Source organism: Jaculus jaculus, chromosome 1 (assembly GCF_020740685.1).
Source record: "Jaculus jaculus isolate mJacJac1 chromosome 1, mJacJac1.mat.Y.cur, whole genome shotgun sequence".
Classification (NCBI taxonomy): domain Eukaryota; kingdom Metazoa; phylum Chordata; class Mammalia; order Rodentia; family Dipodidae; genus Jaculus; species Jaculus jaculus.
Window position 1 is genome coordinate 92,219,322 of NC_059102.1, and position 24,683 is coordinate 92,244,004.

Sequence of the window (24,683 nt, forward strand, 5' to 3'; positions counted from 1 at the left end):
GTTAGCACTGTCTCTTGCCTTATTCTAAAACTGTTCCAGTATGCTGACTAGTCCACACTGCGCAACAAAAAGCTTGACAAATTAAATTTTAATTATTCACAGGCATTCCCTGTCTAACCAATTTAGCCATGATTATATGCTCAGAAAAATATAACTTGCCAGTAAATAGCTATTTAGAAATTGTCCATTTGTTCTTTGTCCTTCGTGAGGTGTGAGGAAAAGATAAAAGTACATGTGTGATGGATCACAATTAAATTTATTATTATTTATATATGAGCAAGAGTGAGAGGAGGAGGGGAGAGGGAGAGAGAAAGGGAGAAAGAGGGAGAGAGAGAAAAAGAATGGATGCACCAGAGCCTCTAACCACTGCAACTAATATCCAGACATGTACGCCACCTTGGGCATCTGGCCTACGTGGGTCCTGGGAAATTAAACCTGGGTCCTTTGGCTTTGTAGGCAAATGCCTTAACCACTAAGCCATCTCTCCAAAACCATAATCACTTTTAACTAGCACCCTTCCCCACAAACCTGGAGGATAAGGTCTTGTTATAGCTCTCAACAGTATTACAAGGCTTACAAGGACAGGACTACTGAACATGATAAGACTCATTTTTACTAGCCCTTGCCACACATGGTAGCTCATGCTGAAATCCCAACAATTTGAAGGCAGAGGTAGGAGAATTTCAAGTTTGGCAGACCTAATTTTCATAGTGTGTTTTAGACAAGTAAGGTTATACTGCAAGTATTTATTTTTATTTATTTGAGAGAAATACAGAAATAGGCAGGTAGAGAGAGAAAGAGAATGGGCACTCCAGCGCCTCTAGCCACTGCAAATGAACTCCAGATGTGTGTGCTTCCTTGTGCATCTAACTTACATCCTGGGGAGTTGAACCTGGGTCCTTTGGCTTTGCAGGCAAGTACTGCTAAGCCATCTGTCCAGATCCAAAAGTATTTTTAGGAAGTTCTTTCTCATTCCTCCCAAGAGGAATTTATAACAATTATTCTGATTTAAACAAGTGACGATGTTTTTCCCAGTACCACAAAACATCCCTTCAGATACCTATTTTAAATTTAAAAATCTAACACTCATATTTGTATTACAAGTGAACCATACAACATTTAAGAGTATTTGGGGATCTGATTTGACTTAATTTTGATTCAATTTATGGGTGCATGTACACATATTCATATATTTTTAAAAACCCTAGGAAACTAATTGTTTTCAAAAGTAGCTTGCATTTGGTACCAGTCAAAAATCAATAATAACTATAAAAACCCAAGTAGTAACAGGAAATATTTTAGATTGCCTGTAGTATTTAGCCTTTACATAGAGCAAAGTGAGGTTTTGTGAAAGAGAAATCTATACATGCATGGTAATGGGGGAAAAGGTTAATATAAAAATGAGTTCTTTTTATGGAACCAAAGGAACTTTTTCCAACATGTATTTTGTAGAGCTGATACAGGTTATGCAGCTGTAGAAAATGTATTCAATATATATGGGGATAACCCCTGAAACATTACTGAGTGTTATATGACTTTAAATCTACAAGGATAGTTCTCTCTCAACATGATTATACATTAGAGAATAACCATAGGGAAAGCTTTTTATAAATGAACTGATTTGCAAGACTAATAACAGATTTAACAAAAAAATAATTATTCCTAAAGCCCTTTCTGTGGCAGTTGTAAAGATTTTACAATAGGGTTTTAGAAGAAACCATGACAGCCTTCACAGGACACAATGAAGACAGGATCACAGCTGCTTACAATACAACACAGAAACTTAAAGAGTAGGCAGTGAGGAGGAGGCAGCCCCCTTCAACTTTGTTCCACAGCAAAGTGTTCTGCTTCAGATCTGTGGAAACACCTCACTTTACCTTGAGAATCCTGTCCAGAGGTATTTAATTACACTAAGTGATCTGGCATTGGTCTTGCTGATTGATAACATCAATAACACTCACTAGCTGTAATTATATCTCCCAATGGTATCCCGTTTGCCACTGGTACATCAATGCTCTTTAATACCCAAAGAATGAAGCACAAAGGTGGGGGTGTTTTTAATCTTCACTTTCACAGCTTACCTGACTCTGTAGACAATTTATGCCTCACCATACCCTGCCCAAAATGTGCTTAATGAAGAAGACTGAAGAAATTCTTTGATTGTGACAATTTCTTATCTGTTGTTTTGCATTATCTGCGCACACTCCTGGCCACTGTATGCACTGCTTTCATGGAGCTGTGGCAAAATACAGATCGCAGCCAAAAGGTTTCTAAATTAAAGTAGCAGATAGCAAATATTTTTTTTTTTTTTGATTACTGGTAGCATAGTTTGGTTTTCAGGATAATAGAACAAATTCTCATTTATTTAGACTCTGGTAGAAAGCCCAAATATACAGATACTAAAGAAGGGTAAGTGAGGGGTGTGGTCAGCTTATAAATGAGTAAATTTTAATGATAAAAGCATCTAAACAACCATCTGGGATCATGTTACTCATTTCCCCATCTCTACACAGATCCCTATGAAACACCCACTTTCAAAGCACAGGCTCTAAACAGTTACAAGAGTTAAATATGCAGCATTCAAAAGAATACAATGATCAGAGCCAGGGGCACATACTTTTAGTACCAGCACTTGGAAGAGAAGGGTAGGAGGATCACTGTGAGTTCCAGGCCAGCCTGGAGCTACAGAAGGCTAGGTAAGTCTAGGCTAGGGTAAGACCCTACTTCAAAAAAAAAGAGGGGGGGGAGCTGGAGAGATGGCATAGTGGTTATGACATTTGTCTGCAAAGCCAAAGGGCACATGCATCCGGAGTTCCTTTGCAATGGCTGGAGGCCCTAGCACACCCATCCTCCCTTTCCCTCTCCCTCCCTCTCTCTCAAATATATAAAATATATTTTTAAAAAATTTATAAAAAGGCATATAAGCACCTAAAAAAATGTTCTACGTCACTAGTCATCAGGGAAATGCAGATTAAAACTACATTGAGATTCCATCTCACTCCTGTCAGATTGGCCACCATCATGAAAACAAATGATCATAAATGTTGGCGGGGATGTGGAAAAAAAGGAACCCTTCTGCACTGCTGGTGGGAATGCAATCTGGTCCAGCCATTGTGGAAAACAGTGTGGAGGTTCCTAAAGCAGCTAGAGATTGATCTACCATATGACCCAGCTATAGCACTCCTAGGCATATATCCAAAGGACTCATCTCATTTCCTTAGAAGTACATGCTCAACCATGTTTATTGCTGCTCAATTTATAATAGCTGGGAAATGGAACCAGCCTAGATGTCCCTCAACAGATGAGTGGATAATGAAGATGTGGTACATTTATACAATGGAGTTCTACTCAGCGGTAAAGAAAAATGAAGTTATGAAATTTGCAGAAAAATGGATGGACCTGGAAAGTATTATACTAAGTCAGGTAACCCAGGCCCAGAAAGCCAAGCGCCACATGTTCTCCCTCATATGGGGATCCTAACTACAGATGACTGGGCTTCTGTGTGAGAATGAAAATACTTAGTAGCAGAGGCCAGTAAGTTGAAAAGGAGACATAAAGGGTGGAGAAAGGAAGGGAGGAGGATACTTAATAGGTTGATATTGTATATATGTAATTACAATGATTGTAATGGGGAGGTAATATGATTGAGAATGGAATTTCAAACGGGAAAGTGTGGGGGTGGGGAGGGAGGGAATTACCATGGGATATATTTTATAATCATGGAAAATGTTAATAAAAATTTAAAAAAAAAATTTATAAAAAAAGAGCTGGGCATGGTGGTGCACGCCTTTAATCCCAGCACTCGGGAGGCAGAGGTAAGTGGATCGCGGTTCAAGGCCGCCCTGTGACTACGTAGTGAATTCCAGGTCAGTCTGGGCTAGAGTGAAACCCTACCTCAAAACACCAAAAAATAAAAATAAAAAAAATAAAAAAAGAATGCAATGATCTACACTAATGCTCTGAAAATGATCAAACTGTGTGAGAGGAAGACTTTTTTTTTTGTTAAATCCAGCATTATATTCATGAAAAACACAATTATCCATCATTGGAGACAGTTTGATACTATGCAAATATTATTTAAATGTATATTTGTTTGAAATAAGCCTGAATGCAAATTACCAAGGTCCACTAAACCAAGGTTCTCAGATAAGGTAACCACTTATTTAAGAACCACCTGTGGAGCTGTTAAGATACACTTTCTGGGCTGGAGAGATGGCTTAGCGGTTAAGCGCTTGCCTGTGCGACTCCCCAGGACCCACATTAGCCAGATGCACAAGGGGGCTCATGCATCTGGAGTTCGTTTGCAGTGGCTGGAGGCCCTGGCGTGCCCATTCTCTCTCCCTCTCTCTATCTGCCTCTTTCTGTTCCTCTCTGTCTCTCTCAAATAAATAAACAAAAATAACAAAAGAAAAGAAAAAAAAAGATACACTTTTCTTGGCTTCATCCTGCAGGTGATCAGATTCAGGAGAACTTGGTTTGGGCCTAGAATGAGAAATCTGCATTTTGTCAACCAATCCACCCCAGTAATTCTGAGGAACAAGGAGGATTTGGCAGTCCCTTGTGTGAAGGATTTAAAATTGGCCTAGGCCTTGTTACGGTTTCCTGGAGAGCTCATAAAAAAAAATAAAATTAAATAAATAAATAAATAAATAAATAAATAAATAAATAAATAAATCACAGCCACTAAGTCCTCCTCGCCATCCACCGATGTTATTTTCTGAATGAAGCAATCCCCATGCTGCTGATTGAAAGCATTTACAGGAATATAAATCTCCAACAAATGCAAAAATGCAGTGTAAGCCCACAGAATCCATTCACAGATATTTCAGACTGCCTAGATATGGCTCTGTTGGACCAGGAAGCTGGCTGGCCTAGGCAGTCCTCTGCAAAATGGCTGCCACACTTAGCCTTAGGAAGTGGCAGCCTCCTAACCTTTCTAGGAAAGTGAGGAGGGTCATAGGGCCAACAAATGCAATAACAGGGAAATGTCCAAATACAGATCATTAACAACTCAGTGTTGTCCTTCCTGTGGTCACCTGAGGGCCACTTCTAAACTGATTAGTCAACTTAGAACCTGAGCAGGAAGGATTAAACTTTCTATTCCTGTGAGAGGAAGTAACCTTACACTAATGACCAAAAATGTAGAACGCTTTCACAATATTTATTGCTTCCCCCCCCCCTCCATTTTAACAGTTAAAGGGATTAAGCATTTGCTGATATGACCATTGTTTCCACATGAATTCCAACAAGAAGGGAAAACTTATGGTATCGTGAGGAAAAGCAGACAAGGAAGAAAATTAAGGGCTCCTTCTTGGGCACTTAGGGAATTCATCCTAACCATTAAATTAGTGGAGGTCCATCAGGCTTAGGCCAAGTGCATCGCCACCAGCTCTTCTGGGTTACCAAGGAAAGGAAAGCACTACCTACTCTTGCCCTTAGGCCATAGGAGCAAAGTGGAATAACCCAAGCCAACAAGTCAAGGACAAATGCTTCTGCTGATGCAAAGGTATTCGACACCCTGGGAAGTCTTCTAGCCATTCAAGTCAGTTTTCCTGTCTTACTGCTTAGAACCCAGACCAAAACGTATTTGAGCACATAGTACTACTATTTCCAATAGCATATTCCAAGATACACATGGTGTACTTGGGCCTTTCCTTGGCGTCATAATGAAAAGGACTCTGCATTTACATTCTAAACCAACCAGTGGTCTCCTCCTTTTGTGGTGCTGCAAGGGTCTGGTTAAATGACTCAAAGTTCTTCTAATCAACTGTTTCAAATATATCACCCTCCACAAGTAACAAAAAAGAGGGAGGAAGGGAGGACCAACCAACCAACCGAGCACTCTCCTAAACTCATCCAGTCATTCATTCATGGCCCTCTCCTTACCTTACACAGACACATATTGGCCAGCAGGTCTTTATAAAACCTAAAACTCTCCAGGCTGGTTACACAAAAGAAACTGCCAGAATTTTCTTACATAGACCTCTTTTCACCTAAGTTGAAGCATCTATCAAAGCCATATGTCCTGTGGTACATGATCAGGTAATAAAGCCTCAAACAACTTCTTCCTAAGGAGGCAGGGGTTCAGACAACTGCTGAAACTTCCCACCATCACCATACTCTGTAGTCCATGAGCAGGGATGGGGAACAAGATAGCTGGGAGCAGGGCCAGGGACCTCCCCAATCCTCTCCGAGCTCAGCCTCTGCACTAGTACACCTAAAAAAAAAAAAAAAAGCCTGCTCAGATCAGGGCAGATTAGAGGCCTTTGCAATCTAACCCTGAGTTGGGAGAGGCAGAGGAACACAGCAGGCAGAACAGCTGATGGGGACACCACTGGCTACCTGACTACACCTAGACCACACTGGTTAGTAAGGACTTTTATGGAAGCCATTGGGGCATTCTATGAAACACATGAAGAGAACTCTATGGTATATTCATTGAAAAGTAACTTATTACTGCTCACCTGAAGAAAACACTCATGCATGAACTCCTGTCTTAAACCCCTCAGAACTGTACTGCAGGCCACTTTAACAAAGACCTTCCAAGTGGCAAATCCTTACCCCAACTTTTGTGCCCTTTCTCCTATACTGGGAGCCTTTTACACAGGATCTACATAATAGTTTTCTGTTAGAAGAATTAAATGTTGTAGAATAATTTACAATAATAGAAGACATCCAACCCCATGCCAATCCTATAGCAAAAAGAAGTTGAGGCAGAAGAGATCTCACTATGACTACTAAATGTTCAACAATGGTAGAAGAAAGCAATTCAAACTATCAACTCCTCAGGGTAGAATGGTTATTTTACCAAATCATTCTGTAAGTAGGGGTTCATTAACAAATAGACTGGGGGCTAGAAAAATTGCTTAGTGGTTAAAGCACTTGCCTGCAAAGCCTAAGAACTCATGTTCGAATCTCCAGGTCCCATATAGCCAGATGCACACCGACACAGGCATTCAATGTCATACAAGTACACAAGGGGGCACATATATCTGAAGTTCGTTCTCAGTGTCTGAAGGTGCTGGTGCGTCCATTCTCATTCTCTCTCTCTCAAAATAGATTTAAAAAACAATACTCTGGGCATGGGGGTGCATACCCAAACACGCACACTCAACAGGTAAGATGATCCTGACTTCATGGTCAACCTGAGCAATATGACTGCCCCTATGCCAAGAAAGAAAAGTAGTTCTTTTCCTTAGTATACAATTTAGCATAGAACATGAAAATATTATGTTCTCCAATAATGTGTATAATAAACATTACTACAAGGTAAATAATAGTATAAGTTATTAGTGTAAGTTAATTAATTGCAGCATTTTTTGAGTACCTTTTATCCAAAGTGGGACCAGAAATGTTTTAGATGCCAGATTTTTGTTCTTCTGATTTTGGAATGTTCATATACACATACATACTGAGATAACTTGAGAATAGCAACCAAACCTAAGCAGAAAATGCACTTGTGATTCATGCACACCTTTTCCACACACTGACATAGTGCATGGCAGCATCATAGCATGGAATTCTCCACTTGTGCTATCAGGAAACATACCAATTTTTCAAATTTTCAACTATTTCAGATTAACAGGTGGTCAATCTGTGTAATCCATTTCACAAATATTAGAAAAATGACCTAATGGTTAAGAATTGCTCAAGATCACACATCCAGGCGATGCAGGCAGAGCAACATTTCAGAAATACAGGGGGTTTTGTCCTCATATATTAAAGGTCTAGCTCATATTAAACAGGAAGAAAGTTACACTTTCTAATTAAGAAATATGAAAGATTATAATGCTTTAAAAAATTACTGAAAAGTACTACAGTGGCCAATAACAAAGCTTTATTAGCTTTCTTCAAGTACTGCCAAACTGAACACTTTAAGTAATAGATATTAATATTTAATATTCCAATATCTATAATAGAATTTTCTATAAGCACTTAAATAGTAGCTTAATTATTTTAATAAAAATATTTCATATTATTAGGTACCAATTAGTAATTTTGGGCAAAGTTTAATTTTTAGGTTAGCATATGCCTGAATGATTAAGGAAAAGATCTATTTAACCAAAGCCAAATGTAGGCACTCTATGTTATTGATACTTCCAGACAGGGTTTTCTTTTGTAGGAGCAGAAAGAAGTAGGGAGAGATGCTGAACTAAGAATCCACTCATTACAGGTCATACTTGTCCATCCAGAGGATGTGCTGGGGAGTCTACAGGAAATAATTTTACTTCATTACAGTCATTATTTCGCTCCTAATCATGAATTTAAGTCTGCCATGTTAGTGTACACAAGAAAATCTTTAGCTTTAAGTCAGGTATGTTTGATACACTACTTAAACCTTATCAATTATTAAGGTGCCCAAAACCAAAATGAGTATGGAAAAGGCAGAAACAATAATCACAACCAACAACCCCTTGAATACTTCTCAGGAATTGTTCCCATGAGAACAGGGAGATACTTAGGATAAACACCCCACTTCCAGCATATTTCTGATGCTGCCATGAAACTTCTTTTTGCCCCTGGGTGTCTGACTACGTATGTTAGACTTTTCTCTACTCTCCCTAACATCAGAAGTTAGTATCTGGTTACAGTCACACATTATCTACCATGTCAGAAACAAACATGGGCAAGGTGTAGCCCAGAACAGCTAAAGCTATGCTCCATCTATGTACTGAAGGATGAATGATATGTCACTAGGAAGGTAAGATGTAACACATTTCCCCAACCAGGAAAAAAAAAAATGACCCCTAGGAAAATCAGGCAATGGCCTTAAGGATTTTAACCTATTAAATGTTCCTTTCAATAAAATAAAGTAACATTCTAACATAAAATGAACATATTAAATATTTCTCATTTCTAAATGACACTTAAGACTGAATTACATCAAACTCCAAATGCTGACCCTATCATCAAGCATGCTTAAGAAAACGCAGAAGCATTTTGGTTAACAGAACTAACTACAGAGGATTATTAAGGTTAAAAACTAGAAGACAAGCTCAACTGCGTATGCAAAGCATCAAATGTGCAAAGAATCCACAAATTCTGTGTGTGTGTGTGTGTGTGTGTGTGTGTGTTTATATTTTTTATTTTTATGTTTTATTTTTACAAGAGAGAGAGAGAAAGAGAGGATGGGCACAACAGGGCCTTCAGCCATTGCAAATGAACTCCAGAAGATGCACTACCTTGTGCATCTGGCTTATATCTGTCCTGGTGAATCAATCTTAGGTCCTTTGACTTTGCAGGCAAACAACTTAACCACAAAGCCATCCCCCAGCCCCTGCTATGTGTGTGTGTGTAAATTGTCAATAAAAAGTTTCTCTGTAAGTAGCCTCAGTGGCAGACCAAGTAAATTATGATAGTTCCTGAGGTCTTCCACCCTAACTTAAATTTTGTATCATAGAACAAAATTACACAATTAGCATTATTTGCTGGTGAAATAACCATATTCTAATATACTTGTTTTATAATACAATTGATGTTGGAGAATAATGAATCACACTTAGTTGTATGTATTTAAGTGTCTATGACATCACTTTTTGTACCCATGTACAGTAATACTACTGTAGTTGGAAAACATGACACTGTAACACCTTATATGGAGACTATGGCAGTGAATTTTAATTATCTGTTTCCATATTATCTCTCCTGTTACATGCTGAGCTTTTGTTATGTCCGGGGCTAGTTTTTTTTTTTTTTCTTTTTTTTTTTTGATTTTGTAGTGTGACTTTTATTAGTAGCCACTGCCCAACATGCTAGTATTAGGTGGGAATATACAGCATGACAAAGCAACTTTTGAGACATGGGCAGGGCACGAGAATCCACAAATTCTTAAAGGACCATTTTGGTGGTTCTTAAGTACTAGGCTTTCAAGACGCTTTCCGGAAGCTTCCAGGAAGCAGAGTGCTAAATCTCACCTTAAGACTTGATTCTATAAACTGAAGGTGGTCCTAGAACCTGTTTCTAGCTCACTCCTCTCCTGATTATGAAGTCAGCAAGTTTGGAAACGAATGCTTGAGGATCTCTCAGTGCTTAGGGACTTGCAGTCAGTTAATATATGTCACTGATTAGCACAACATCTATTATTAAAAAAAAAAATGGAAACGACTGGGCTCATGCTGTAAGGAAACTCAAGAAATTTCTAAATAAGCCAGATTTGGTCACTGTTTCAATATTCCAATAACCAGGAATTTTAGCACTGGGGAGTAGCCTGGAAGATAGAAGCCTCAATTCAAGAAGTACACAGACACTCTTGTACAAAGCCCACTGTAGCCTTCTGAAGGAGTGCAGGGAGTAAGAGCAGACCTGTGGTAGAGACATCAGAAGTATGGATTGGGTCATAGCTCTGTCTTCACCTGCACAGGTTGGCTGAACTACAAGATGAGCAGCATTTCTACTTTCACTATGCATGGTGATGCCAAAAGTTCTGTGGTTACTCGTGGTAAATAGCAAAGTGTTGAAAGAAAGGAGAACCCAACATAAGTTGAAACAACCCGGCAAGGCAGCAGCTAAAAACACAACTTCAGATGGGCTCCAAATGTTAAGATGGCCAAAATTCCACTAAAAATGAGAAAGGGTCCATAGGAAGTATGAGGCTCAGAACACACACACAGGCTGGGAATCAGACCCAATGGCCACAGTAGGGTACAGCACTGGCATCAGGACTCCCAAGCTGAGCCAAATGGTACAGTAAAAGGAGGATGAAGCATGGCAGAATTTAGAGTGAGAAACAATAATAATAAAGGGGTAAGACTGGCCTGAAAGCCATCATCAGGATGGACTGGGGAAATGGAAAAACTTCAGTGGAATTTCCAGCCTTACTTAGGGCTGCTAACACCAGAAAAGCCTAGCTCAAGATCTTGTATTAAGAATATAATACATAACTGAAAATAGTGGGGGGAGAAACAAACAGGAAAATTGCACAATATACTCCTGAAGGATGGTCTGCTCTGCCTCTCAGAGGAATCTGGGCCAAATTGAGGATACCAGCTGTTAATATTTTTTGCAGGAACCAAATGGGGATGGGAGAGAAGTAGCCTACTGTTTACCCATCACCCCAACACCCACACTTCAGAACCTTGGAAGTAGCAGATGTCACTGCAGAAAAACCATAAAGCTTTACTGTCCTTTCTTCCACATATTCAAGGACCAAGCAGCTGTGCCCTGAAGACAGAAAGCCAGATCATGGATAGCAAGGAAGTGGCTGTCATCAATGATCTCTTTACAGGATGTGGATGTTTCTCCTATGGTCATCTGTTTCCTATGTATTTCTACCTCTTTCTGGATCTTTATGTATAGCAAAATAAGTGACCCACTAAAAATGAAATAAGATTGGTTACTTCTGGAATTAAGAAAAGAATCACTTCCTGGGACAAGCCAACTCAGTCATATATGCCATTTTCTTCTTCACAACTGGGGTTTTCAGCACTAAGACCAAATGACTTCCAGAACTCCTGTTAGTTCAGTCTAAATACATGGCAGGAAATATAATACACAAAATGGCCTGGCAATATGATACTGCATATCAATTAAGATTTTATTACTACTATTAAAAGATAATCTCTTTGGATGGAGGAATGGCTTAGCTGTTAAGGCACTTGTCTTCAAAGCCAAAGGGCCCAGGTTTGTTTCCCCACATAAGGCAGATGCATGAAGTGGCACATGCATCTGGAGTTTGTTTGCAGTAGCTGGAGGCCCTGGAACACCAGTCTTTCTATCTCTTTCTCTCTGTCTCAAATAAATAAAAATATCAAAAAGAGATAATATCCACACAAAATTATGCCTAAAAGTGTAGACAATTAGAAAAAAAAGCAATTCAGATAAGAAGACAAAGACAAACTTGTCTTTATTATCTTATACTTCCTTAGTGTTTTTCCTCCAATTTTGATAACAATATGACCAGTTCCTTTTCTGATTATAGGATGTATCTTCCCATTGGTCATTCTCTCTATCAAGAAACATCCATAATTCTTGGAACTCTTATATCTAAGTATATTTGAAGGCCACCATACAGCTTCCTCTAGATGAAAAGAGTTGACAGAAATTTTTTATGGGCCAATAAATATAAAGAATGAGGTGTCAAAACTACCCAGCGCTAACAAATCACCTTAACTGACAATTCAGAGAAGTAACTTTTGAGCACAAAAAAAGACACTGCATTTCCTGATCCCTGGGGGGGAAAAAAAGAGCAGAAATCTTCTAGACAAGTCTCTAAGCAAGACGGATGCTGCAGTCAGCCTTGACTAACTTCCTCTTACCACTTTAGGCTATAGCCTGAGCTGGCTTCTTAAATCACAGGTGGAAAACAGGCTCCAACTTGAGTCAATTGATAGAGACTGTCTGGAACACTATTTTGAAAAATATTTGGGAACCACATCTAGATTCAATGAGATAGCACACTATGATTGATTTGTCCACACCGGGCAGGAGAGAAAATTGATGGTACAGGGATGGACGATTTGCTGGAGGACACATCCCTTTTATTTTCTAAAGGAAAAGAAATCTCTGTTGTAAACTGGATCAATTTCTTATCCTAACAATCCAGGTAAGAATTTAAAAAACACCAAACATAAGAATGTCCACAGAATTATTTACTATATATACATCTTGAAAGGAAAAATGACCAGTGTGCCCATCTGTTCAGAGAAAATATAAGTCCATCTGTTCAGAGAAAGCTGAATCTGTTAGGACTGAGTAAAACTATGGCCCAACCACCAAATCCTGCCTGCTTTGGCATGACTTGTACACTAAAACTTGTTTTTACATTTTCAAATTTAAAAAAATTAATGCTTTAGAACTCAGTTTATGAAATTCAAGTTTCAGTTGCCATAAAGAAGGCTGTCTTAGATCACACCACACCCGTTCACTGAAGTTGTGGTCACCATCACTTACCTTCTTAAACGGGAGAGATGAGAAGGTGTGACACACTTACTAATTTGCAAAGCCTCAAACAGAATTCAGACAAGTCTAAGGAGCCCTTAAGCAACAGGATAAGGCAGCTTCTCCATGGGAAGGACCTAATTCCCTGGGCTTCATGCAGCGCTCGTCTGAGAGCACTGCTGCCTGTTCCTCAATGGCAGTACTCATGCAGAGTACTCATGAAGGGTTTTCCCAGTTGTGTACCAAGTGCAAAAATACTCTGCTATCTCTCCCAGGGAAGGGCTTCTAGAGCCCCAAAAGTGAAGAAAGGAAAGAACTACAAATAAGCCTTGATTTTGTTAACTCTGGTTCTATAAATAAATTTTTTAAAAATGTTACAACATACTTTTATTGTTTTGGTTTGAAGTCTCAGTCCATTCAGAGTGTTGATAGCTTTCTCTGCATCCTTGGGGTCAATGTAGTTCACAAAGCCATATCCCAAGCTCTGCCCTAATGAAAGGAAAGGGAAAAAACACGTATTAGTTCTATACTGTTAATGGAAACAAACTGTCATTTTGGTCTTGTCATTCACTCAACTGTTAATTAACTCCGGTTAATTCTTTCAGAAATATACATGTAGACTTTTTCATCTCTAATTTATTATACTTGCAAATTTAAACATCAGTTAGAGCCTAGTAAGCAGTGCTGTTTAAAACTTAAATCCAACATGTTCCATTACACATGGCCTTCCTGAGCCACAGCATGCCAGCTCCAAGGCCACATTCAGTATCAGAAACTTGGTGTACATCTCCCCTGAGTTACAAAAGGCACTCAGTGGCAAGACCTTGTCAGTTCTAGTTTCCTTACCTATAAAATGGAAAATGATAATATCAACCAAGAACCTGTCAGGACTGGGTAAATTATACTCTAACAAAAGTACAATTACTTCAGAGATTAAAATGGTAAAGATCATGTGTTGATGATGTGTGCATATGATCATGTGCCACATAATGACATTTTCGTCAAGAATGCAATAGGATGGTAGTCTCACAGAAGTCTAATAGAGTTGAAATCTCCCTACAACCTAGTGGCATAATTAAGGCAGCTTCATAGCACAATGCATTACTAATGCACTTGAGGTGATGCTGGTGTGCAGTGAACCAGTCATATAAAAAGACAGCGCATACAATTATGCACAGTAAACTCTTGATAATTATTACTAACTTACATGTTTTTTGTATTATGCTGCTTATTTTAGTGTGCACTCCATTTAAAAACTTAGCATCTACTCTTTTAAAGTAGAACATAGCAAAAACCTGCTCAATGAACCAACTTAAGGAAAGAATATAGGATTTAGGAATAGACACAGCTGGATTCCAATCCCGGCTCTGCCATTTATCAACTGTGGTGGTTTGATTCAGGTGTCCCCCATAAACTTAGGTGTTATGAATGCTAGGTTCCCAGCTGATGGATATTTGGGAATTAATGCCTCCTGGAGGGAGTGTATTGTTGGGGGCGGGCTTACGGGTGTTATAGCCAGTTTCCCCATGCCAGTGTTTGGCACACCCTCCTGTTGCTGTGGTCCACCTTATGTTGGCCAGGGAGTGATGTCCACCCTCTGCTCATGCCATCGTTTTCCCCTGCCATCGTGGAGCTTCCCCTCAAGCCTGTAAGCCAAAATAAATCTCTTTTTCCCAGAAGCTGCTCTTGGTTGGGTGATTTCTAACAGCAATGCAAACCGGACTGCAACACCAACTGTATGACTTTGAATAAATTACTTAACCTCTCAGGATCACACCTTCCTTATCCCAAAAATGATGATTCTTATGTGTGCTGAGACAAGTATGACATCACTTTGTACTGTTAAAAGTGCATCACCCTAGTCAAAGATGACAAGGAAAGGACTATAAGTCAAGGACCTGGAGCATATTCATTTAAGGCTAACATGGGAAGATGTTATAAATACAATGAGAAAAGGAAAAGGCAAATCAAACATCAGAGTACAGTTTTGTCATACCACTGTTGTACAACAAAATAAATCAAACAAACTCTTCCACCTGCATTTTAGTAACATATAACCACTGTGATTTTCAACCCCACACTCCTTGATTCTGATACTGTTGGTTTTTGCTGAAGCACAGACAGCAGCTTTCTACAATCCTGCTGAGTGTAAGTTACCACCAGGTTGAGCCATCAAGGCTTTATTGGAATGAAATAATTTGGGCCACATGTCCCAGGAGAGGAGCCAAGCTACCAAAGGTCTGAGTATATGAAGAGACCTCACAGGGAAGACACCATTTTGCAGGCACATTTCTGAGACATGATTGGAGGTATCTTTTCACATTATCTACTGTTTCAAGGACCAGCTCACTGGCCACCTGAGGTAAGTGTGGAACACAGCAGTGGCTGATGGGGCTGGTTCACAGGGAGAAAGAAGTGTGCTCTGCTCCTTCCTATTTAACTACCTTCTAGGCTATTTACTATTAGTATGCTGTGGGCACTTGAAAGTTTTCAAAATGAAGCCATAAGAAGGTAAAACAGCCCCATATATTTAACCAAAGTACCATAAACATCACCATCACAGAGCCCGTCCTTTGACCTGCCTGTCATGCACTCAAGACCAGTTGGGCTGACAAATCAAATTTCTATTGCTATTTATTATACTAATACATACTTTTCTCCATATAATCTCTCCTCATAAAATTTCTGATTTGGCACTATCAGGAAGAATGTCATCCATCAATTAGAATGGGATGACATGAAAGGAGTCATCTGTTGCTAAAAGCCACACCTAAATGCACTTTTAGCATACTACATTAAGATGTTGGCATGTGATGAATGAAATAGAAATACAGATTTTCGTTGTTAAGTGAGCCAGCAAGTCAGTAAATATGTATCAGAAGCCTAAAACAGATAAAGGCATCAAAGATTGTGTGTTCTTTCTTTTCAGCTATGTGGTAATCTATTGTTGAGCTGTAGCCTCATATTTGTCATGTTCAATAGCCACATTCTCTGAAAGGTAGGAATGACAACTGTAGATATCATTGGCAAAGTCAGTCAGCTTCTGCACACCAAGAAGCATGGTATGGACTGGTAAAACTGTGCTTCAACTGCAGGACAGGTTCACCATGCATTTTCATTCTTAGTTCCCAAGACTCTATGATATGCCTGAACTATAAGGTCACTAGGTATTTTCAGACTGTTTTATTACCCCCCCCCAAAAGACACTTCTCTGTTGCCCACTGTCTTATTTCTATAAATTTTGTGCAAAGTTCATTTTCACTATTTGAATTTTTATGCTGTTAGTTTTTGACAAAAATGTTATATTACATTATGTTTATTTCTGGCTATATGTAGGTATTAAAAAGGTAGTAAACGCAGCAGTAAACCAAACACCAGAGCACAGTCTTCCCACTGGACTCTTTAAGACCCCAGGGGAGGTAAGAAAAGTAAGCTTCAGCTTTCCTAACTCTCAGAGGAACTTTTTAGAATGTGCATATTTATTATCCGCAAACTAATAATCATTTTCTAAAAACTTTATACAGCTCTACATTTAAGTTCCAAGTATAAACATTAAGGAAGTCAATCTTCATTGAAAGGAAATTCTGGTGAAAACTGTTTTAAATTTTTGTTTTGAGGAAGAGTCTTAGGTTTTGTCAAACAAATCTTAATATAAAAGCCAAAAATTTATGAAGAACAGGATCAACACTATTCATCACTAGCTACCTATGACCACAATCTCTCAAGGAGTTTGATTCACTAGTTCAACTACAAACAAGCTGCTCCAACAACAGGCAATACCAGCCAGCACAGAGCTTTGACACGCGACAGCCTCTAATGGTGTCACACAAGACCACTGCAAATAGTGTGGGATCAAGAGTATGAAAAGCTGAACAGGAAGAGGATCTGTGTAGTGACAAAGTGCTTCTGTGGGAAACACAGTAAACTCCAATGTAGCCCACACTGTGTGTAATTCAAAGCATCGGTCATATCCCTACCACCTGCATTGCTTTTCATAGCATACTTTAATTAAAAACGCAATTGCATATTTTAATTAAAAATGCACAAACTTCTGGACCTGTTTTGTTCAAAGGTCACTTTAGTTAGTCTTTTCTTTTTTCTATTTCAAATTACTACCAATGTTCAGAATATCACATTATCCCCATAGGTCCTAAGCTAAATACAGCAGACTATCATATTCTTGATTACAACCCCAACACATTAATTTCATGTTACAGTATGAAATGAGGCACATGAAATTGTGGAAGAGTAACTACGTATTTTTTGCCTACATTTAGCATCCGTTCATTCAAGGATGATGGAAAGCCTACATTTTGTAGGCCCTAAGGATGCAAAAAAGTAAGATAAGACCAATGTTCCTCTTCACAAAGCTTGCATTCTGAGAGAAGAAAATCTGAACTGAGAAACAAGCAGCAAGGGTGACAGCGGAATGAAGGAGTAGAGCTCCTTCTTAAAAACAGTGGTCAGGTGGGCTTCATGAGGTAGTATTTGGTGTAAGACTGGATGGAAGCAGCTCCAGAGCAGCTTGTTCCATCCTTGGCCTTGTTCCAGCTCCAGCTCTACCATCAGGTCATCCTGCCAGTTCCCCTTTCCTCCCCCGCTAGCAGCATGAGTTTCCACTGCTCTTCTGACCTGGATTATTGCTATACTACCCTAACTGACCAGTCACTTCCCTTGGCTCCTGGAATCTCCAAGTCCAGCTGTCCTCCACTAAAATGTTGCCTGGATAAACTCCTAAAAGACAAGTCTGACCATGCCTTTGCTACCAAGATCACCACTGGTTTTTGCTTACTTACTGGTTTTTGCAGCTCAGTTTCCTAGAGTCCTACACAACTCCCCCCCCCCCCCCCCCCCCGCACACCCCCCGCTAAAATGGACACTCAAGTTGCCAGATTTGGAACAGGCCTCCAGAACTGCCCAATTCTCAGAGTCTTTGAAACCATATCCTGGTACCCATTACCAATGTTCTTTATTCACCATTCATCCATAGTACCCCAAAAGCACTTATGGTATGCCTTATTTTACCATATAGTGAGACAACTTGCATAAACACTGTCCTACTTTACAACTAAGCAAGTGCAAACTGACCTTATTTTCTGACCGTGGCCTTACCACATACTGTGAAGTAACCGCTCAGTGAGGGAAAGTGTGAAACAGGAAAAATAAAGCAACACAGTGTCATTCCAAGGAGCTTCTGGCTTCAGAGTTGCCCTGATGAACATGTTCTCTGTGTCCCTGTATTGTACCAGATGGATTACAGAACATGTACACAAGATACTCAAATGTTACATTATTATGCCTTCATAAGGAGTGATATGAGCTAGTTTTTAAAATAGTTCATGTAAAATTTCTCAGAAAAAGTCTATAAATACTGCTAAAATGAAATCTCTATTTTAAAAAAAATAATGTCATCTAGAGTAATTTGATAGATTTACATAAATCTGTTTCACAAATCTGTAAGTATGAATTATGGGATGTCAGCATATAATTTTGTTGAAAGTGCTTTTTCACTAATATAATTAAGTCTGCCGAGACTACTCATGTACAAGTCAAATAAAATGCAGAGTGAATTCTGTAAAAACCTGGTAGTTGAATCAACAATAAGAGGTGACTACAGTGATTGATGTGTATCTATTATTTCATTTAAATGTTTTATGAAATAACAGAACAAAAGCAGCATGGATCATTTTTTAAATCCCACAGTTATCAGAGCAGGTTACCTATGGTCCTTTGTCAAACAAAGTGTTTTCACCTGAGGTCTAACAAGAATAAATATATAAATGTATTGCTACCTCCAAACAGGCCCTGTGTAAAACTATGTATCTTAACAAATGGAGGGGAACAAATAACTATATTTGGGGGAAGTCTGATTTCTAAGGGAGGAAAATTCTTATTTCTAATAACGATAAGTACCCTCATTGTACTTCCTGCGAGCACACAATGAAGTTGTGAGTGTGCTATCTTTCTTCAGATGGACTTGCTGTTCCTGGGCACCCATCATGTGTCTGTTCAGACACGCTGTTCACTGTGGCTCTAGCATCAGAGCAGTGTGCTCCAGACCTCACCAGGGAACTTACGTTAATATCAGCAAAACCACACACCTAACATAGGCAGGGGAGAAGGCTGGGAGAATCTGGGGACAGAGGTATGCAATCCTCATAATTAAGTTTCTTTCCAAATGTCCAGTCCTGACTTAGTCAATCTCCTCCAATGCAGTCTGTCTTTCCCACCAATTCAGGTCACACAAACATTCCTCCTTGCTGTCAAGATCCCATTAGTGTGCTACAGTCCATGCCAACTCTATGTACATGAAGCACTGTCACCAGCTTCCCAAAGGACATGACGTGGAATTATCACAAGGATTGAGAACTCAACTTAGATGCTCATACAATACAGAAAGCAGATGGCTCACTCCAAAACTTATCTTCTGCCCAAATACTACTAAAGCTGGTGAAGACTTTAAGGACCTAATATTTTTCATGGTTTTGGAACTTCAGATATATGGGGATATTAAAGAGAGTTTAAATTATAACATTTCTGCTGAAATCTGTTGTGAATATTGATTATTTAGTAAATGTTACCTAAGCAGCCTAATTCTAGAGAGAACAGCTAATGTCCTCTGCACCATGCATTTTGTCTTTGAGTTAATTTTAATGGTCATATCTGTTCCGATTATGCAAGTGGTCAAAGCTCCATTTTCTTATAGTTCTAGTCTCAGTAATTATGAATCTGCTAGCAATGCAGCATAACCTTGCTTAAGCTGGCGAAAGTGTGGATTCTTAATACATCACATTTCCAGACAGAATTAAAAACTCCCACACGATTCGGTTTTAGGCTATGAAGAACAGCTACAGCACATTAATCCTCTATATTCTCATCAAGGACTTGCATCTAAAACCAGAAAAATTAGGAAAATTTATCTTTATCTGGAGAAAGAAAATATTCCTCTAGATGCAAGATTTCAGATGAGACTAATCCATCAGCATTACTTAGAGATTTTGGTAGTTGTTTAAAGAGAAGGAGCAACAATTCAAAAAATTCAAATAATGGGGCTGCCACCACAGTATGAGCAGAAGCCACAGGGATGTCAGGTAGCCAGAAAATCAGGCCATAAAGTTTAAAGAAAGTCAGGATATTTACAACTCTGAGCTAATGCCAACCTCCTCTCATAGAAAGGTTTGTCTCTGATGCAGTACTCTTTTCTTGCTAGGGATAATTAACTAGGTGCAGGCCTCCAGATACACACTTTACTATCTGCTTCATCTTGGGCTTACTTGAAAGGCAATGAAGTTGTTCAAGTAAATATCATTTGGGGTGAGGGTAAAGGAAGTAAATCCTCAAAATAGGATTGTGGTAAAGGAGGAAACCAGTTAGCTGCAGTAGTAAAAAGGGGCATCTGCTGTTGCTTGCACTGCCAGCTGGTGTCAATCTCCACATGGGCGCATGTGCACACACAAAGAACTCAGCAAGCAGTCCATCTAGAAGCCTTACAGCTTCTTAGTGGCTTTTTCTTTCTGGAAGAGATCAGTTTTTATTCAGATATTGCAAGAACAATTAAAGCCCTTAAGTACTTCAATGAGCTCAGTATTCATTTTGAAATTCTATTAGTCTTACAACTACTATGGACAGGTCCCTATTTTGCCCACAAGTTCATGAAAAAATATTAGATTTTGCAAACTACCAGATCACATGATAAATACTCCTGCTAGAAATATTTTTTAAAGTATACGTTAAAGAAGAAAATCTATCTCCTCCTTAGCCAAAAGTTAAAAATTTTTTTAAAAGTACTTATTTATTTGAGAAAGAGTGGGGGCAGAGAGAAAGAGAGAATGGGCACACCAGGGCCTCCAGCCAATGCAAAGAACTCCAGACACATATACCTCCTCTTGTGTAAGTCCTGGGGAATCAGATCAGGGTCCTAAGAGTTCACAGGCAAATGCCTTATCTACTAAGCCATTTCTCCAGCCCAAAAGTTAAAACTTTTAACAGCCCAAATCTTCCACTGTAAATGGGTCAGTACATTTGTAGGGAAGAATCCATTCCTGATGCATGAACATCACTAGCTGGAAACAAATGGCCTAACATTGCCCTGGGAACACTTATGGTCCTTACATTACAGGATTCCTAATACTTTATTCGCACAACAAGGTTCTGTGCAGATACATCACAGAATTTATCTGGAGGTCCAGAGGAGCTCACTAGCTTGTTCACAGTCATACCACTAACTTGTAAATGGCAACTAGGTTTTGAAACTAGGACTGACCTTGACAAACCCAGTCTTTCGGAGTTCACTGCCTTTGGTGAGGCTTGGAAATCATTTTGAAGCAGGTTCCTATGCATAAAATATCACAACTTTCCAACCAGAAACTTAACTCTCTAAGTATACCTACATTTTGTTTCTTGTTCTTTGTCATGTAATCAATTGATTGAAACTTTACAATTCTTTCTTAATCCAGCCAAGAGACCACATGTAAATGAAAAGGCCTGAAAGAAAAAGAATAGCATTCTGCAGGTGCACAAACCACTCAAATCCTCAAAGCAAACCCATCATTATAAAAGATAGAGGAGAGATAGCTGCATTATAACAAGACGCATTTTAAATGGGGCTTGATTTGCATACTCCTCTTCCAGAAACCCAGAAAGCAAATCTTACCACTAAAGCCAAACATGCTTGCTACTGCCAAGGCTCTCTCCCACACAAGGCACTTCTCTCCTCAGCAGATTGCTTAAAAAGCTTTCATACACAGAGTACAGCTTCCTAGCTGTAGAAAAGGAGGTGGGATCAATACCACACGGTCACTGCTCCCAAAGATGCTCAAAAATGCAAAATCCCAACATCAACAGGAGATGGGAGTTACCTAATGAACATGGAACCAGTAAGTGAGTCACTGAGTGTTTGTGCTTAACTAATGATGAGGCTGAAAAACAGAATTCTCTAGTGTGTCAAGAGATGAAATTTGGGCTTTTCTTGACAAAGAAAATTGAAGAAATAATCACATGAAGGAGGAGCATATGGGGAGAAGTATGAAGGAGATGACCAGGACAAAAAATTACCCCAAGCAGGAAGCCGTCTACATAGGCACAAACACTGATTCTTCCCGAGAGTAGGCCTGCCCTGGGAAAGGTGTATGACGTCCACAATGCAAGGACACACCATGCAACTTGTCAAACTGAGAGATAGGGAAACCTGGGACAGCGATATTGGTGGTCTGGAGCAATCACTGAGGAAATGCTAGACTAAACCAAGTAGAGGACAAAAGCCTACCTCTCTACATATTCTCAAAGACCACCTCTCATCTGGGTAAGACATACCTGTTCCATGGTATCCACTCCTGTTCTGAGCCTAGGCCAGAGGCACCCAGGTTCATGATGGGCATAACTGACTCCAACAATGCAAGCTCTTTCACACAAAACTACACTTCTCAACAGTTGCCCTATCCCACAGTGGACCTTCTAGAATAAAAATCAAAAATTTAAGGCAACCTCTTGTAGCCCCAGGAGATGTATATTTCCTGCATGGTAACATCTTACCTTTCTATGTAAGAGAAGCAAGGAGGCAAGGAACCTACTGACCTATAGGTGAGTATCCAGAGAGAATGTAGTGCCACCCACCAGTAGCCATGCAACTACCCACTGGTTATCGAACAGAGACTGATTATCTCACCTCCAAAAGGCACAAGCAAAGATGACTATCCCAGGTAAGATTTATGACTTTGAGGCCTCTTTTACATTGCTGTAAAAATGTGCAGCTCTGAAGTTCCCTCAACCAGTTGCACTGTTATTACAGGTAGACAGAAGATGTTGATAACAGAAATGGAAAGAAAGTACCATTAAGTAATAAACCTCACTTTGACATCATATGCAAGGATCACAAGGCTATGCATGAATTCTAAATGCATGTATGTAACTGCGTCCAACACATAATACAGTGACACCAACTTAAAAAGAGTAAGAAGGGAGGAGGCAGGGCCATTACAAGGCAAACAGTGAGTAACATCACATAATTAGAAAAAGTTCAATAACATGAAAAACATTTCACTTTAAAGTAACCACCACAAAGTGGTATGTACAAGGCTTCTACTTCAGGACAAAGAAAAAGCTGAATTCAATTAGGGATATTTTTAGCCAAGATAAACTAAACTTCCAAAGGACTTCTGTTGTCCTCATTCAATACATATTCAGGCATAAATAATAAGATTCCTCTTCATAGAGGATATTTGGCTTGTTATATTTAATGGATAAAGGCAGTTAACATTTTCAGGAGTATGAAGAATATATTTTTCTTCCTTTCTCTTAAATATAAAAAGTCACATCAAAGCACCCATTTTGGCATATAGGATAAATCCCCAAACAGAGACTGCTCAGGCCATTGGAGTATAAATGCTGAGTGCAAAGAAGCCTAACTCAACACTGTAGACATAGCTTCCAGACCTCAAGAAAGTGCTCTCTACAGCACTGGTGTGAAGAATCCAGAGGGCCACAACCAGTAGGGCAAACTGGGAAGTCCACATGCTCAAATGGGAACCATGGCTACAAGTGCAGTTAACAAAAGTACCCTGATGCAAATAAACATCCACTTTGTTTTTGCTAAGGGACAGCTCATGTTATAACAAACCACTTAGACCACAGGGAAATTTGCCCATCACTTAAAAGATGGCTTCTAAAAAGAAATATTAAGTGATACATGCAGCATCTCCAACTGCCACATTCGTATCACACATAGGCATTTCTTCACAAACCACCTTATCTAAAACTTGAAAAGATGTGGTATTACAAAACCTCCAAAGTCTAAAATCCACATGTTACTCAGGAAAGATGACCTAGGCAAGGACTCCTTAGCATGTGGAAGACAGGTAGCATTGCTGGCATCAGACTGCAGTTAAACACACCTTCTCACTGAATGAGAGGAACACTGAGGTTTGCCTTTCTATCATGTATTAACAGTGAAATATTTCAATTCCATGCCAAGGATTTCACTGCACTCAAACCACTAATGCTGATTCTAGATATGTCTTCCCCATAAAACAAGTAAGCTAAACATAATAATCTCACTTCCAGTTCTATCACCTCAAGTATAGCCATGAATCTATAGCTTAATCCATGAATAAAGTTAAAAGGGGCATATTGACAATTACCTAAGTTTTTATTCATCCTAACAGGAGACTGGTGCTCTCTCTCATATGTTGCTACAGAACTTATTTTCTTGGGGTACATGTTGTACTTTTATGGCACCAGATTAAACAATATTAAGCATCACATGATAGGGACATAACTTCTATACTCAACTATTTGGATAGTATTACATGGCAATTCTGTAAACACATTTCAAAATTAGGACAAGGACAGATGGGTTCTTCTGAGCTAGGAATTGAAGGCTTCCTGAGATACCACCTTTATGACCTTGAGGCCTACATCAACTAAGGAATCTCATTTGTGGAAAAGAGCTAGGCCAGAGGTGCTCTTAATACTAGTGCCATTGATGGTTCCTATCTGTCGTACTCATATCAAGTTAATAATTCAGACACATGTAAAAAAGTCAGTATTGTTAAAGAGCTTCCTACGCTAGAGAATGTTACACAAAACACTGAGTATTCTACATAAATACCACTCAATGCCAGGCATGGTGGTACACACCTTTAATTTCGGCATTTGGGAGGCAGAGGTAGGAAGATTACTGGGAGTTTCAGGCCAGCCTAACACTACATAGTGAACTCCAGGTCAGCTTGGGGTAGAGTGTCAAAAAAAAAAAAAAAATCACCAAAGATTGAAACTTGTATAAACACTAACCATTTGGTTCATTTCCAGTT

At 39.2% G+C, this 24,683-nt stretch overlaps 1 protein-coding gene across 13 annotated transcripts in view; it reads right to left on the reverse strand.

Annotated features, from left to right (window-relative positions):
* Elavl2 (ELAV like RNA binding protein 2) overlaps nucleotides 1-24,683 on the reverse strand; it is a 230,341-nt gene that overhangs the window by 105,564 nt on the left and 100,094 nt on the right. For all 13 annotated transcript variants that reach the window (XM_045132399.1, XM_045132325.1, XM_045132362.1 and 10 more), the window contains one exon: nucleotides 13,262-13,365. In XM_045132399.1, coding sequence (XP_044988334.1) covers nucleotides 13,262-13,365 — 104 coding nt within the window. The remainder of the gene's footprint in view (nucleotides 1-13,261; nucleotides 13,366-24,683) is intronic.